This window comes from Kogia breviceps, chromosome 12, assembly GCF_026419965.1.
Source record: "Kogia breviceps isolate mKogBre1 chromosome 12, mKogBre1 haplotype 1, whole genome shotgun sequence".
NCBI classification, from domain to species: domain Eukaryota; kingdom Metazoa; phylum Chordata; class Mammalia; order Artiodactyla; family Physeteridae; genus Kogia; species Kogia breviceps.
In genome coordinates this window covers 72133701-72150252 of record NC_081321.1, presented here as the reverse complement: position 1 = coordinate 72150252, position 16552 = coordinate 72133701, and the positions used below count along the sequence as shown (strand labels likewise).

The 16552-nt window shown below is 32.8% G+C and overlaps 1 protein-coding gene across 1 annotated transcript in view; it reads left to right on the top strand.

Annotated features, from left to right (window-relative positions):
* Positions 1 to 16552, top strand: part of CEP290 (centrosomal protein 290) — a 98970-nt gene that overhangs the window by 52761 nt on the left and 29657 nt on the right. The window contains exons 28-38 of the mRNA XM_067009839.1: positions 3838 to 4043; positions 4985 to 5136; positions 6968 to 7079; positions 7702 to 8157; positions 8954 to 9118; positions 10324 to 10431; positions 10652 to 10786; positions 11941 to 12207; positions 12826 to 12933; positions 13571 to 13770; positions 15896 to 16109. Of these exons, the coding sequence (XP_066865940.1) occupies positions 3838 to 4043; positions 4985 to 5136; positions 6968 to 7079; positions 7702 to 8157; positions 8954 to 9118; positions 10324 to 10431; positions 10652 to 10786; positions 11941 to 12207; positions 12826 to 12933; positions 13571 to 13770; positions 15896 to 16109 (2123 nt within the window). The remainder of the gene's footprint in view (positions 1 to 3837; positions 4044 to 4984; positions 5137 to 6967; positions 7080 to 7701; positions 8158 to 8953; positions 9119 to 10323; positions 10432 to 10651; positions 10787 to 11940; positions 12208 to 12825; positions 12934 to 13570; positions 13771 to 15895; positions 16110 to 16552) is intronic.

Here is a 16552-nt window from a genome sequence, read left to right as displayed (position 1 = left end):
GAAATATTTTGAAAAAATGCACTCTCTGCCTAACAGTTTAACAAGCAGTTGATGAATAATATCTTATACTAACCTTTACCAAAGTTAGGTTTTTGGTTATGAAATTGGATTTGTTTCTAATGAAATCATATATGTTAAAAATGTATGACTGAGCATTAACTATATTGAACCATTTAACAATTAAGACTGATGATAATTTTGAAATACCTGTATTTGAATGATAGTATTATGAGTTTTTTCACTGTATAAAGTTATATTAGGAATATATCATTTTATATTTTTAAATTAAAAGATCACCTAGAACATCAGAAAAATTTGAGCAGCATTTATATTGCTCATAGTTTCACTACTGTATCATTTTTTTGTATGACCTTATACATGCTTATATATTTATACACTTTAAATTATAATAAATATTATATGCTATATTTATTTAGTAGATATCAAAATATTTCATTTTTTATTCATCATACTTATAAATATTCATGCAATAAGTTACTGTATTTGGGTGATTAAATCTCGAGCTTTTCTAATTTTTGCTATTGCTTATCGTGCTGCAATGAACATCTTCATTTATATCTAACAGAGATATTATTGTCTTAAAGGGTATTAAAATCTTTGTGGCTTCTGCTAGGATTTTCCATATTAGTTTTACAAATGGTTATCCTAGTTCACAACATTTAAATAATTTTATCTCATTAGCATTATGCTTTATAATTTTCAAATAAATTTGCCCCTTTGGATAAAATGTTTTAATTTGTTTTCTAGACCTTAGCGCTAATGCTATTCAAAGTTTCTATTACTATTAAATTGGTAACTGAGACATGCAGCTTAGAGAGGCTTAACATTGGTAAGTCTAAAATAAGCTACTTTTAGAAATGTACTTTTTAATTCATTAAGAGATTAAAAGTGAATTGACTTCCATGTAGCTCTTACACAAAAGATAACCATTTTAACTAAGATATAGAATAGAATATTATATACAGTTTTAGTAAGTTCTTTGTTCATTCTATCCTGTTTCTTTAATTAAGTGCTGAATTCCCTATAGAAATTCCTTAATTTTCAAATACCTTAATCTCTCTGATACATGGCTTTATAGCACTGAAGTTTTTTTTTTAATATAAAGTTTAGCTTTATTTTTTAAAAGATTTTACAAGTCTGTCAACCTCAAACATACATAGGTGAATTGTTCATATCTTCCATAAGATGAGGCTTACAGTTTCAATCCGTCTCAGAAAAATATAAGTAAAAAATAAATTTTTTCACAAATGTTTATCCACTATATTACTCAGCTTAGTTCTGAAATTTTCTCTCTATAAATACTTTAACACAGCTGCTAGTGGTAGTACTGTTGTTGTGCAGCTGCACATAGCTATAATTTTACAAGCTTGCCTTACTCTTGCTAGCTCCAAACTCTTGGTTTAGCTCTAGGGTCCAAATCTTATAGAGGAAAAATAAAGGTTAACTGGGCTGCCAGAAGAGCGCACTGAATGCATCCTGTAGTGCTCTGTGACAAGCCAGAGAAGTACAGCCTCCAGCAAGATTCTGTGGAGAGGCAGCCCTGAGGTGGTTTAAATATCTTTGTTTAAGCCCTTTCCTTATCTTGGAATGACCTCACCATTGCCTGTCTTCCAAAGCCAAGGTTCGAATGTCAACCCCTCAATTCTGAACAGAGGCATGAGAAGCTTCCCTCCAAATTCTGGAACTCCACAATATATCACTGAAGTTTAAAAGCTTTTATTTCCTGTTGCCCTTATATCTTTGTTTAAAAGTGTCACTTTTTTAGCTTTTTTCATGCAGGAATTGAATGGTGTTGGGCTGTTACCCTCTCTCTAGGACACTCCAAACACAAGAATATAGAGTAGACTAGTGTCTATTGCAGCCCCTGTGATGTGCCTTTTTTCATTATCAAAGTTTAGCACTAAAGAGAATGGAGAAGAGTTTTTATGTTCCTTGTATATCTGTATTTACTGCAATTTGTTTTTCTTTCCTTCATGGTGCTTAGGGTTGCCTGAACGAGTCTCTATACCATAATGGTTTCCTAACACTTTTAGCTTCTTTCAATACCATTACTGTTAGTTATTTGATCACTGCTTGCAGCAGCTATTCTAAAATCATATACTATTTAAAGACACATACAGAACAAAATGAAGCACTTCTTAAAGCTGAGACAGACACCAAAACAGTTTGTTTAGTTTCAAAAATATATATATTTCTTTGAGCAAACTCAGTTATAAAACTCAAGCTTGTGAAGCTAGAAAGATAGGAGGGGGCATTATTGGTGTTATGACTGTTTACAGAGTAAATCACCACTTATTAGTTCCTTAAAATAATTGACTTCCCTGAACGTATGTTTAATTGACTCTCTAAAAAAATAAAACACTACCAAATTTTTTTTCCTGGAGAATGTCTGTTATGCAAAGCAAAAGTATTAGTTTTCTCTTCTTAAAAGGTGACTAACTAATGATAATCCTACATGGTAAATCAGGAGGCTTTCGTTCTCTTTTCATTTAACCACAAACTTCTGTGTCCAAAGACAAGCTATACAACTGCATATATGAGATAAGGGTATAATAACTGATAAAATAATTTAAAGTAAAATATTTGATCTTATGGCTTCCCTGGTGGCGCAGTGGTTGAGAGTCCGCCTGCCGATGCAGGAGACGCGGGTTCGTGCCCCGGTCTGGGAGGATCCCACATGCCGCGGAGCGGCTGGGCCCGTGAGCCATGTCCGCTGAGCCTGCGCGTCCAGAGCCTGTGCTCCGCAACGGGAGAGGCCACAACAGTGAGAGGCCCGCCTAGCACACACACAAAAAAAAAAAAAAAAAAAAAAAAATTTGATCTTAGATGTATACAAAGGCCAAATAAAAGTCAGGGTTAAAGAAGATACTTGGTGATATCCCTAAATCACATGGCTTCAGATTTTACTTTTTTTACTCTGAGTCATTGCACTTGTATTCACAAAGTAGTGTTGCTTCACCGTATTGCCTCTTATACAGTTTATCTCCTTTCAGTTAACAAAATATATTTGTTTGCCCTTTTTTGACTATCTACATGTGACACCTCCTACACTACATCTTTTCCATTGTTATTTCAGTTCAGGCATATGTTGGACATATTGCACGTGGCTCCAGATTGGCACAACAAAGCAAATATTGCAATAAAGGAGTCACAGGAATGTTTTGGTTTCCCAGTACCTATAAAAGTTATGTTTACACTATACTATAGTCTATTAGTGTGCAACAGTATTATGTCTATAAAAAAGTACATACCTAATTTTAAAATACTTTATTGCTAAAAAATGCTAGCCATCATCTGAACCTTCATTTTGTCTTAATATTAACATCAAAGATCACTGATCATAGATACCATAACAAATATAATTAAAAAGTTTGAAATATTGTGAGGATTACCAGTGTGACACAGAGACACGAAGTGAGCCAATGCCGTTGGAAACATGGTACCAACAGACTTGCTCGGCTCAGGGTTGTTTGCCACAGACCTTCAATTTAAGAACAAACAAAACCAAAAAAATGCAATATTTGCGAAGCTTCGTAAAGCAAAGCACAGTGAAACAAGGTATGCCTGTAATCCTATGAAGAATAATTTGTATTATCATTTGATTGATGAAACATGTAAATCCCAGAGAGATTAGGATAGGCAGCATACAGATAAGAAATAACAGAGCTGAGACTAGAGTCCAGGTCTGTCATAATTCAAAAGGCTCATGTGTTTTCCACAGAACAATATTGCCTCCTAATATACAATGTCTAAAATATCTGGGATAAATTTTTGATAAGAACAGCATGAGATTTACCAAAGTATTGTTGCATTTAGGAAATGAATCTAACATGGATAAGGCAAAGAAATCAATAACCAATAGTGAGATTGTTTCTATTTCAAAAAAAATCACTATGCTGGAGATGAAGGAATTAAATGAAAGGCAGCGGGCTGAACATTCTCAAAAAATGTATGAACATGTGAAGACTTCATTGAAGCAAGTGGAAGAACGTAATTTTGAATTGGAAACCAAATTTGCTGAGGTTTGATATTATAATTTTTTTCATGCAGTTAGAGAGTAAAAAATTAGTCATGGTAGCCACTGTATTATTCGAAGAGGTTTGTTTGTAACTCTGAAGTAGCATATTAATATAGTGCTTGTGTTTCATGTAATGGGTAAATAATGTATTTTTAAATCTGAAATGTTTAAAGAGAAAACAGGTATTTCTGTGATTGAGTTCTTAGTTCTCACCAGCATTGCATTATTAGATTTAATGTGCAAAAAGATGTTATTTGCTTAATAATGGAATTACCTTCCACTACCATCCCTTCATTTAACAGTTATTATTTCTGAGTGCCTATTACATGCCAGATGCTGTATGGGAACTGGAGTTATAGCATGAAATAAAATAGACAGTAATCTCTCCTCTCAGGGACTTCATTCTAATAGGAAGTTTTAGACTTTCGATATGGTCAAAATTACTAAATTGGCTGGCAATAATATAGTTTGCAAATATTCAACAATTTATGATGAAGTAACACTTTTATATTTCTTTACCTTGAGAATGTGTATTTCTCAAATCATTCATGTTATTTTGTTTTTTTAAAATGAGTCATTAAGTATATATTAATAAGATTTTATTAACTATTTAGATTTATTTATAGATGATATAGTTGAAGTAAAATATAATGAGCATATGGCATTTCAAGTAAATTAAGAATATCAGAGATTCATATCTTATTAGATTGTGAGTTGATTAATATAAATGACTTTGGGTGGGTTGACATATAACTAGAGTTCTCATAATTTGTTCCTGGCTTTTTCTCCCCTTATCTTCGTCAGTCTATTCTTAATACTTCACACCCAATGCAGTATCTGGACTAATGCAAAGTAAAGAGGACTGCAGTGTGCTGAAAGGTATATTAAAAGGAAAACGTCACCAAAAACTAACGTTTCTGAACGTTTTTTGTTACTTTTTCTCAGCTTACCAAAATCAATTTGGAAGCACAGAAAGTGGAACAGATGTTAAGAGATGAATTAGCTGATAGTGTGAGCAAGACAGTAAGTGATGCTGATAGGCAACATATTCTAGAATTAGAGAAGAGTGAAATGGAACTAAAAGTTGAAGTATCAAAGTAAGTTCATGCAGAGTTTTTAGTCATTTGATTAGCTGTGTCTACTCTAATTTGTGTTTATGAACTCTAATTACAGTGGTAAAGGGGTAATATCCTTAGTGGCAATTGTTACTGGTTTCTTTTTATTAGAACAGGGTTAAACAATATTAACAAGATTGATTTTTAACTAGCATAAGTAATAATATGAAGAGGAAATAACTTCTCAAGATTTACATTTTTCAGAGCCCAGGAATAGTATTACAGAAAAGACTGAACTTGAAATCAAGACTCTCTGAGATCCAGTTTTTCCACATACTAATATTTTTTTGGAGGGAAGGGTTGTGGCCATTTAATTTGTTTAAACTTAACTTATTAAGGGAGTAATAATACTTATTTCATTAGGTTGCTGTAAAAATATAAAGAAAATACAGATTTTGATTCAGTTTACATCTATTAAACATATACTGACTCATCTAATTACACTTAATAACCCTGATAACTGTTGTTTTCATTTTACCTAAAGAAACAGTTTATTCTCTTAGAATTCAAAATATCAATGTATGTAAGGAGGAAATACTGTGTATACCAGGTAGATGCTGTCTAATCACTCTTCTGTAACTAAGTGTTACTTCATTAGAAGAGTATGAGGATCCCTGAGTTGATCTGTCTAGTACAAATAATTAGTAAGAAGGGTTTATGGCTTACCCATAAATTTATAGCCACTGTTTTAGAGTCTTGATAGTCTTTTTGGGAATATCAGTTATTCCCAGCCCTTTTCACTGTGAATGACCCCATTTTTTTATTCTTCCGTTCACCACATGTACTTCATCTTTTGAAGTAAACTAATTTATAATTACTCATTTTGTTATATTTTAATTGGTGAAAACTTATATAACTGGGGGTAAGAGCTTCCAATCAATATGAGGAAACCTGACTTATCTGTTACGCTGAACTAAAATTATTCCAGCCTAAAGTAAAATGCATTTTATTTTACCTGTTTAATCTTATCAACATAGTCATATAGGAAATTTAATAACTTACCATCAAGCTCCACCCTTTTTTGCAATTGTTGTAATTGTGTAATCTCTTTTTCACATTTCTGGTAACTAGCAAATTAAAATAAAGCAAATCAAAACATCATTAGTTGATCTAGGGAACCTGGCAATTTTAAATTTCTGTATTCTTAACTGTACAGTTTATCAAGTAAGCCTACTTAATACCTTATTCCAGCTATACCAAACCATAATAATAAACATCTCATGAAAAAAAGTGTGAGAGAGGAGTTCTTTGACCATATACATTTGGAAAATGCTATATGTGTACAGGTTGAAATAAGTTTTTACTGTAGAACTTCTCAGAGCATTTGATAGGATATGTATATGAGTCTTCAAGGGAGAGGAATGTTGGGAATGGAGGTTTGGGTTTGTTTGTTTGTTTTTTTTTTTTTTTGCGGTATGCGGGCTTCTCACTGTTGCGGCCTCTCCCGTTGCGGAGCACAGGCTCCGGACGCGCAGGCTCAGCGGCCATGACTCACGGGCCCAGCCGCTCCGCAGCATGTGGGATCTTCCCGGACCGGGGCACGAACCCGTGTCCCCTGCATCGGCAGGCGGACTCTCAACCACTGCGCCACCAGGGAAGCCCGGGAATGGAGTATTTTTTACAGAACATTTGTTAACTCCTCATGGAATTATGTTTCATGAAACAGTTCAGGAAATTTTACTTTAGTATTTCATACAAAGAAGAGATGCTGCAAACTAATGGCTTTTCCAAGGGTCTAGAAATTTGAAATTTTAGTATTTATTTACTTAGAAAATGTATGCAATAGTATCTGAAGTATCTTATCACTTCCTAGACTAAAAGAGATTTCTGACATTGCCAAAAGGCAAGTTGAAATTTTGAGTGCACAACAACAGTCCAGGGAAAAGGAAGTAGAGTCCATCAGAACGCAGCTGTTAGGCTATCAGGTATGTGCAGCATTAACTCTTCTATATAGATTCTTTTCTTTTTCCTAAATTTACATTAGATATTGGGATGATTCTGTAGTTTTAATCAGAGGATATATCAGATAGAGGCTCCTATTTTTGTTAGTTGAAAGTTGATTAGAAAAACTCCTTAATTTGAAATGCCATTCATAACACAGAAAAGCATTTAAATGCTTACAGATGCATTGTACTGGTTGCTGATCAAAGTCCAGACAGTGAGGAGAAACATGTCTTTCATAACAATATTTTCTCTTGTATTTATATATAGTTTTTCACATATTCTCACATTATAAATTTTTTTAGGATAAAAAAACCCACATTGTCTGCATTAGTATTATTATCAATACTGTTATTAATATATGGAAGTTTTCAAAAAAACAGTAATATTCCAACTGTTAGATGCCAGATTTAGATTTTAAATAAGTTTGATTCTAGGTTTCTACACTTCTTTTGCAATTTGTTTTAAAGCAAGGTTAGATTTTTGTAGGATCTCATGTCGCACCCTGTTTTAAATTTTATTTAGTAAATTGTGGTTTTAAATCCATGATAAGTTTCATTGGGAAAACTTTTGAAACTTCCTACAAACATATATTTTTTATATTAGGCACAGTCTGATGAAAAGGCACTAATTGCCAAGCTGCACCAACACCTTGTCTCTCTTCAAGTTAGTGAGGCTACCACTCTTGGCAAGTTGGAGTCGGTTACATCTAAGCTGCAGAAGATGGAGGCCCATAATTTGCGTTTAGAGCAGAAACTTGATGAAAAAGAACAAGCTCTCTATTCTGCCCGTTTGGAGGGGAGAAACAGAGCAACGCATCTGCGCCAAACAATTCAGTCTCTACGACGGCAATTTAGTGGAGCTTTACCCTTGGCACAGCAGGAAACGTTCTCTAAAACAATGATTCAGTTACAAAACGACAAACTGAAGATAATGCAAGAAATGAAAAATTCTCAACAAGAACATAGAAATATGAAGAACAAAACACTGGAGATGGAATTAAAGTTAAAGGGGCTGGAAGAGTTAATAAGCACTTTAAAGGATGCCAGGGGAGCCCAAAAGGTAAAACATTGATTTTAAGTTCAGTATTTTCAAAAGAGTTACATAATAACTTTGAGTTAATATGTGCCTATGTGAATAATGCTTAATATATGAACAAAATTCCATGTATAATTTATTAATTCAGGTTTTATAAATTAGGAGTTTGGGCTATTTGGATATCTTTTTATAAATAAAATGAGACTCCTCTAAGCCATGGTTTCAATAGAAATGCTTAGATTGTATAATATCAAAGAATTTTAAACACTCTAGGAAAGTTTATATATTAATTAAATACTAATTATAATTATTCTTAAACATTATAGTGGTTAGTTGAATTCTACTCTTCATAATTATTATGTTTAAAATTATTTACAAGTAGTAGGCCCACATTTATTTTTTAATATAATTGTGTTTTTGCCCTCATTTGGAAGGAATTAAATGAAAAATAATTATTTTGAAATTTTATTCACTAGACTAGAAACATTTAGGATTTTTATTTATGAAAGTAAAATGAATGTTGCAATTACATACATACACTAAGGACCCAGTAAATATATGAAAGTAAATGAATAAATTAAAGTGAATGTTAGTGATACCCATTCCAACATCATTTGAAAAATGTTTTATGTTAAGATCCCACATATTAGAAAAGTCTGGAAATTCTAAATAAACTTTTCCTTGTGGAACAACCAAGGATAATTTTATATCTTATTTTGTTATAGAATGTCCATTAATTTGAATTAAAATCATTAAGATTAGTGGAGAAGTATTTGTTTATATAGTATTTACATTTGTATATATAATTGTAAATCTTCAGGTAATCATTTGGCATACGAAGATAGAAGAACTCCGTCTTCAAGAGCTTAAACTCAGTCGAGAATTAGTCAAAGATAAAGAAGAAATAAAATATTTGAATAATATAATTTCTGAATATGAACATACAATCAGTAGTCTGGAGGAAGATATTGTGCAGCAGAATAAGGTTTCATTTCATATTTACTTTCGTATTTGTTGCTAAGATTTTTAACATAACAACATTGCATGGGTGACTACATTATTTTCCTAATTGAGTGTAGCTCCCATTATTATTGTTATAAAATATTCTGTTTCTTTTTCTTTTTTTTTTTTTTTTTTTTTGCGGTACGCGGGCCTCTCACTGTTGTGGCCTCTCTCCCGTTGCGGAGCACAGGCTCCGGACGCGCAGGCTCAGTGGCCATGGCTCACGGGCCCAGCCGCTCCGTGGCACGTGGGATCCTCCCGGACCGGGGCATGAACCCGTGTCCCCTGCATCGGCAGGCGGACTCTCAACCACTGCGCCACCAGGGAAGCCCCTGTTTCTTATTTTTTAAACTATTCTAAAACTACATATTTATTTAGTTGCATTAATAGTCTTGAAAGGAATAATTCATAAGCAAACTTATTTGGTGAGTTAATTTTTATTTTAATATTAGTTATTTGACTTTTCACGGTTACAAGTTTCTACTGGCTCTCACTGATGGAATAGGAGAAGGCAGCTTGGTGTAGAATAAAGCACAAAAGCTTTGGAGGCAGATGATATTCACTAAGCACATGCTTGCTTGCTTCAGAAATTCTGTTGTTCCTTCTGCTTAGATTGTTCTTACCCCAGATAACAGTATTGATAATGCTTTCATTGCCTTCTGGTCTTAACTCAAAAGTCTTACTTTATCAGTGAGGCCTTCACTAGCCACTTAGTCTACAACAGTAAATCTTATCATCAAGATTCCCTGAATAGGGATTACCTAGTTTCATTTTACTCCATAGCACTCATCACCCTCTGACATATTACATACTTACTTGTTTATTGACTGTCTCCCCCTCAATAGTATATAAGTTTTGTAGTGAAAGGTACTTGGTTTTGTTCACTGCTGTGTTCTCATTTGTCTTGAATAGTGCTTGCCACACAGCATGTGTCATTAAACGTGTTTTGGATGAATGGATGGATGGGTGGTACATGGATGGATTGAAATCCTGACTCCACATCTGCCTGTCTCTGATCACAGAGATCATTAGGCAAATCACTTCATCTCTGAATTTACTTCCTTTTTCCATAAAATGAAAATAGTAGTGACCTCAAAGGGTTGTTATGAGGATTAAATAAGAAAAATGTATGTAAAAATTCCTGGTGAGTATCTCTGTGTGTGTCTGACCCAAACTGTCTTTTTTCAGTTTCACGAAGAAAGACAAATGGCCTGGGATCAGAGAGAAGTTGAGCTAGAACGTCAACTAGATGATTTTGACCGTCAGCAAAATGAAATACTAAATGCAGCACTAAAGGTATGAATGATTAGTCTTGTTTGCTACTCTGTAGCATGGCCTATAATGTTAACAAATAGAAATATTTTCTAAAGTCGGATGGAATTTTAATTGATGGTATCTTTTTTATGTTTCAACTATAAGTGGAGTTTAACCATGTCATGTCATATAGTTGTAAAAATAAATATTGTTCTTCTCAATGCTGCAACTGCTTTTTAAAAAAAATTCTATTTCTCAATAGTTTGAAGAGGCTACAGGATCAATACCAGACCCTAGTTTGCCCCTTCCAAATCAACTTGAGATTGCTCTAAGAAAAATTAAGGAGAATATTCGAATAATCCTAGAAACACAGGCAACGTGCAAATCACTAGAAGAGGTAATTAGAAGAATTTTGATTAGTGCATTATTAGGTATGCTTGTGGCTCTTTCTAAGTAATATTTTTAAATGAGGATGAAGCATAAAATGATGAATCTGTTGCTTATTCTGCTCTCCTTTTTTATTCTCCTATAACGTTGCTAGTAGCTGATAAAGAACAGCAGATATGGCTAATTTGAAATTACTCTCCTTTTAATCATTATTTGCCACTTTTGGGCATGTTCTTCAGTTGCTAGCATGAAAGGAAACAGAAAGAGCATTTGACTGTAGCTTTATGAACAATGTATTTCCTTCCCACTATGATCAAGAATTGTTTTCATCCTTGTTTATTTTTATGTTTTATTTTGAAGTGCATGTTTTATATTCTGAATCAATTTTCAGTTTATTCCTTTTTGTAGATAGTTAAAGGGTTTGAAGGTAAATTAGAAATTATTTCTTAGTTTAACCTAGGTCTTAAATTTGGTTAATAGATGATTAGATCTGTCTTCTTTATTAAATTCTACAGAAAATAGTATAAACCGAGTATGTTTAGATGTCAACTAAAATGAAAATCATATTAACTGTAAATACATTTAAAATAATTTTTTAAATTGTGCACTTTTAAACCAACTGAGGAAACTTAGCTTGTCTTCTGTAATTGTAAATTTGTTGTTTATGTGTATTGCTGCTGAGTTACTAGATTTTAAATATCTGCCTTAATTCTGTTGAGGAGAACACACTTTCTTCTGTTTTGTTTTGATAAACTGCAGATTTTATAATAGTGACCCATTGACTCAGGCCACTAAAATTCCAATTTTTATACTTTGTTGACTTTATAGGTTATTACATTTACTTTCTAAATCTATCACCACCACACATTTCTAGTTCTAAATCTATAAGACCTAAATAAAGTACTGTAACTAAATTTCATTTTCATCATAACAGTGAAGTTTCTAACACATGATAATCTTACAAATAAGTAAAATATCCATGTAGATAACTGCTGTCACATAGAAATACAGTCGATTAATCTTATTAAGTATCATTTGGCTATTATAAGTATGATGTGAAAAATAAAATGAAACTCCTTTCCTTGCTTATAGCTAATCTGACTAAAATTCAGATGAAGCATTTTTAAAAGAAAAATGTGTTTTTTTATGATTTGATCATTGCAGAAGCTAAAAACAAAAGAATCTGCTTTACGGTTAGCAGAGGAAAATATTCTGTCAAGAGACAAAGTAATTAATGAACTGAGGCTTCGATTGCCTGCCACTGCAGAACGAGAAAAGCTTATTGCTGAGCTAGGAAGAAAAGAGGTGGAACCAAAATCTCATCACACATTGAAACTTGCTCATCAGACCATTGCAAACATGCAAGCAAGGTTAAATCAAAAGGAAGAAGTGTTAAAGAAGTATCAACATCTTCTAGAAAAAGCCAGAGAGGTATTTTATTATATTATGTTATGCTCTTTTATTTATTATGATGTTTTTTAGACAAATGCCAAATATTGTTCTGCCCTGAAGTGGTATTTCATTTCTTATTTTCAAATGATTCTATTCAGGTATTGTTACTTTCACGTGATTGGATTACAGATCTGTCAGTAAAACTGGCAGTTGTGTTATGGACCGACTAAATTGCTAATGGCTTTCATGGTGCAACTGTGTGATTTTGAAAAATATCATTTGAGTTAGTAGGTAAAGACTAAAGCAGTAAGTTAGAATGAAATCTGTCACACAGGTTTCAGTGGAAATCAAATTTTCTAGAACTTGGAGGGGAAAAAAATCTGACATTTAAAAATTTGCTAGAAACAAGTTAAAAGCTGATGGATACATATTATTCTAATATTAAGAATAAATTATGCTCTAAGGCTGGGCTTGTCAGTTTGAACATGACAAGCTAGGGGAAATGTATGCAGGTATAAATATATACATGCAGATGTTGTTCCTTCCCTATCTCATAAGGATTTTAGAAGGTAAAGATAAGAAAATCTTTAAGACCTTTAGAATGTGAATTTATTTGAATCATAATGTAAGATATAGTTTTGATTTCTTGTAAAACAGGAACAAAGAGAAATTGTTAAGAAACATGAAGAGGAACTTCATATTCTTTATCATAAATTAGAAGTACAGGCTGATAGTTCACTCAGTAAATTCAAAGAAACAACCTGGGTAAGATTCTAAGAACTTTGTTCTATTCTTTATTGATTTTTGAGACCATGCAATTGAAAATTTAGCTCTCCTTTTTTTTTTGGACTAGAAGCCATCCTACCTTTTTTTTTGCCAGAATAATCTTCTGAAGACACAGCTCTAATCATTATTTTCCCTAGACCGACATTTGTTAGTAGCTTACTGCTGCCTACAAAATCATGTTTCTTAGCCACGTACTCAAAGCCTTCCATGATCTGACCTCAGTTGTTCTTTTCAAATCTGCACATTAAGTTTACCTGTGTCTAACTGTTTTCCATGTTCTGAATTCAGTTCATTCTTGCCTCTTTTGATCATTGTATTCTATATGTACGAAATGACCTTAAGCAAACCTTAGCTTCCTCAAGGCTTAACTCATTAATTAAATCAATATTTATTTATTGATCCTCCACTACATGTAGGCACTTTGCCAGATACTGGGAATACAAAGAATAAGATCTATATTTCCTATCTTCTTTAAGCCTTCATTACCTATTAAATCATTACATTTTAGATTTGATATTATATTTTGATCATTTAAGGAACCAAGTTAAAATTATGGAGTAACTATGGCATTGCATTGTACCTGCTCATGGCTAATATAACCAACCATATTTCATAGGATTTAATAAAACAGTCTCCTACTCCAGTTCCTACCAACAAGCATTTTATTCGTTTGGCTGAGATGGAACAGAGAGTAGCAGAACAAGATGACTCTCTCTCCTCACTTGTGATCAAACTAAAAAAAGTATCTCAGGATTTAGAGAGACAAAAAGAAGTCACTGAACTAAAAGTCAAAGAGTTTGAAAGTATCAAATTACGGTAAGTCTTAGAAATATAGATATTGGCAAATGGGAATAATGATATAATAAAGATAAATGTAAGCATTTGTTATGTCATGCACTGTTCTCAAAATGTTGAATATTTATCTCATTTTATACGCAGTACTACTTGTGACATAGGATGTTCACTCCGTTTTGCAGTTAGGAAACTAGGCTATAGGAAGCCTCAGTAACATGCCTAGGAGAAGATGGGAAAGCCACGATTTGAATCTAGTCAGTCTGACTCAAGAGCCAACTCAGATTCTTGTATAGAATCTCATCTTTGACCTTTTTAAATTTCCATTTTATTATCTAAAAAGTGAAATGACAGTACTCACCCTGGCTCTTTCAAGGTGGTTATATAAAGGCCAAATGATGATGTATGTCGAAGTAATTTGAAAATGGTAAAGTAACATATAAATATAAAACTTTTATTTACATACCTATAACAGTTTCTGGCATACATTAAAGGCTCAAATATTTGTTGAATGAAAAATTAACCAATCTTTTTTATTAACCACAGTGACAGCAGAGGGCTCACAGCATTCTCTATATTAGAGATTCTAAACATTGTTCAACCATTTATCAGAATGTGTATTTTAAAACTAAAATAGGTTTATATTTAGGTATTTTGTAATCATTGTAGAACTTTCTGAGGCTCAGTTTCTTATATGAAAAAAATAAGAAAGTTAACTACTTGACTTATAATTCCATTCCATCTCTGAAGCCCTTATTAGAACCTTTGATTCTTTTTTCATTTATCCAAGATGCTTCTGACAAAACTAACACTATTTGTGCTTAAGAAGCTGCTACTTTAAATAAGTTATTCTCTAAGAGAAAAGAGAATTAGCAATAGCATATGGTATATTTTCAATCTAATTTTCCCCATTCTGTTAAATTTTATACATGAGATGCTATTTTTGATATAGTAAGTTTCTGTTATATTTTAGAGCATAAAATTTCTTGCATTTCTGAATCTAATTTCCTGGATGTAGAAAATAATCATTTTTTTGACATTACCTTGTATACATAATTTTTTGCCACATGAAATACTTGAAGTTGTTGTTTTGTACCTTACCGTGTCATTTTAGCCTAAAATTATACTTCTATTCTCTGTGTGCACATTGGCATACATATTTTAATGCATCTTAAGAAATTATAGTTCTTTGTCATTTTTTAGTGAAACCTTGTAGTTTTACAATTTGATGATTATTTAAAGTGACTTAAGTTTTTGCTATAAGCAGCAAGTCTCAGAGTGTTTAATACATGTTCGTGGTTTAACAGACCTTCCTCTCACTGATCAAAGTTGAATCATTTGAATCTCCATATTGGTGACCTTATTTCTGCAGTGTCTATATAAGCACAGTGAACTGGATATAATTCAGTTTGTAAGGCTAATTAATACTGAATGAGCAGTAGGATTAGTTAACTAAGTCTTTTGATAGTATCTACTTCTATATAGAATACAGCTATAGATAGAGTTATAGATACAATACTAGTGACTTTAGAACCGTAATACATGTGATTTCTGTGAATTTATATTTTGTCTTTGTAACATGTCATTATAGGGCAGTGGTTCTCAAGCGAAAGTAATTTTGCTCTCCTCTCCCCCCTCCAGGGACATTTGTTATTGTCTGTAGAGATTTTTGATGAACAACTAGGAGGTACTTCTGGCATCTGGTTGGTAGAAGCAAGGAATGCTGCTAAATATGTTTTAAAATGCATAGGACAGTAACCCCCACCCCAGTGAAGAATTATCCAGTCAAAAATGTCAATAGTGCCATGGTTGAGAAATCCCTGATACAAAGGAAATAGTCACATCTCTCAGGAACCATAACATTTAAAGTGTTATTTTGTTCATTCTCTATATTATTTCATCTAGAGCCACAAATTACTTGATGCAATTGCTGCAAAAAATAGTAGAAACTGGAAGAACAAACTCTATTTTATGTTAAGTTTAAGAGTAGTTAAGTAGAAAAAAGAACTGTTCATCTTTTGGATTTGGATCAAATCTTAGATTTTAAGGTTGCTGAGGACCAAACGTTTGTTCTTTGTAAAATTTGTGTCAATCAAATTGTTAATTGCAGCAACTGCTCTATTAAGCACATATGTTTGCTTTATATTAGGCTCCAAGAAAATCATGCAGATGAAGTGAAACAAATAAAAGCACAAGTAGAGGATTTGAGGTGTCTTCTGGCTCAGTCACAAAAGGAGTCGCAGAGTTTAAAATCTGAACTTCAGGCTCAAAAAGAAGCAAATTCAAGAGCTCCGACAACTACAATGAGGAATCTAGTAGAAAGGCTGAAGAGCCAATTAGCCTTGAAAGAGAAACAACAAAAAGTAAGTAACAATAGAAAATTATCAATATTTAAGAAAAACGTGGTAGATTGCTTTTACAGAAGATTTGTAGAAGATGATAGATAGTATGTATCTCTCTCATAATAAAAAGTATAAGCCTTATCTTGAGCAGGGTTGGATCTTTATAATTCTTTTAAATAACTTTATAGATTGGTGTTCTTTTTAAAGTTCAGATATAGTCTAATTTATCTTTTTATGTTTTCAACCTGACTTGTGGGTTAGCTGTAGGAAATAAAGGGATATCTTCATTACATTATTTATTTTCTCTCCTTTCCTATTAGGATTGTGTGTTACCGAGGCTATTTTGAACAATTTGAATAATTGAAAAATTTTAAGTAACTTTGGGGATTAAGAGGGAATTAGGATAAGACGAGGAAAGATTAACGAAGGAGATCGCAGAGATAGTGTTATGAAAAGGAGTTGGT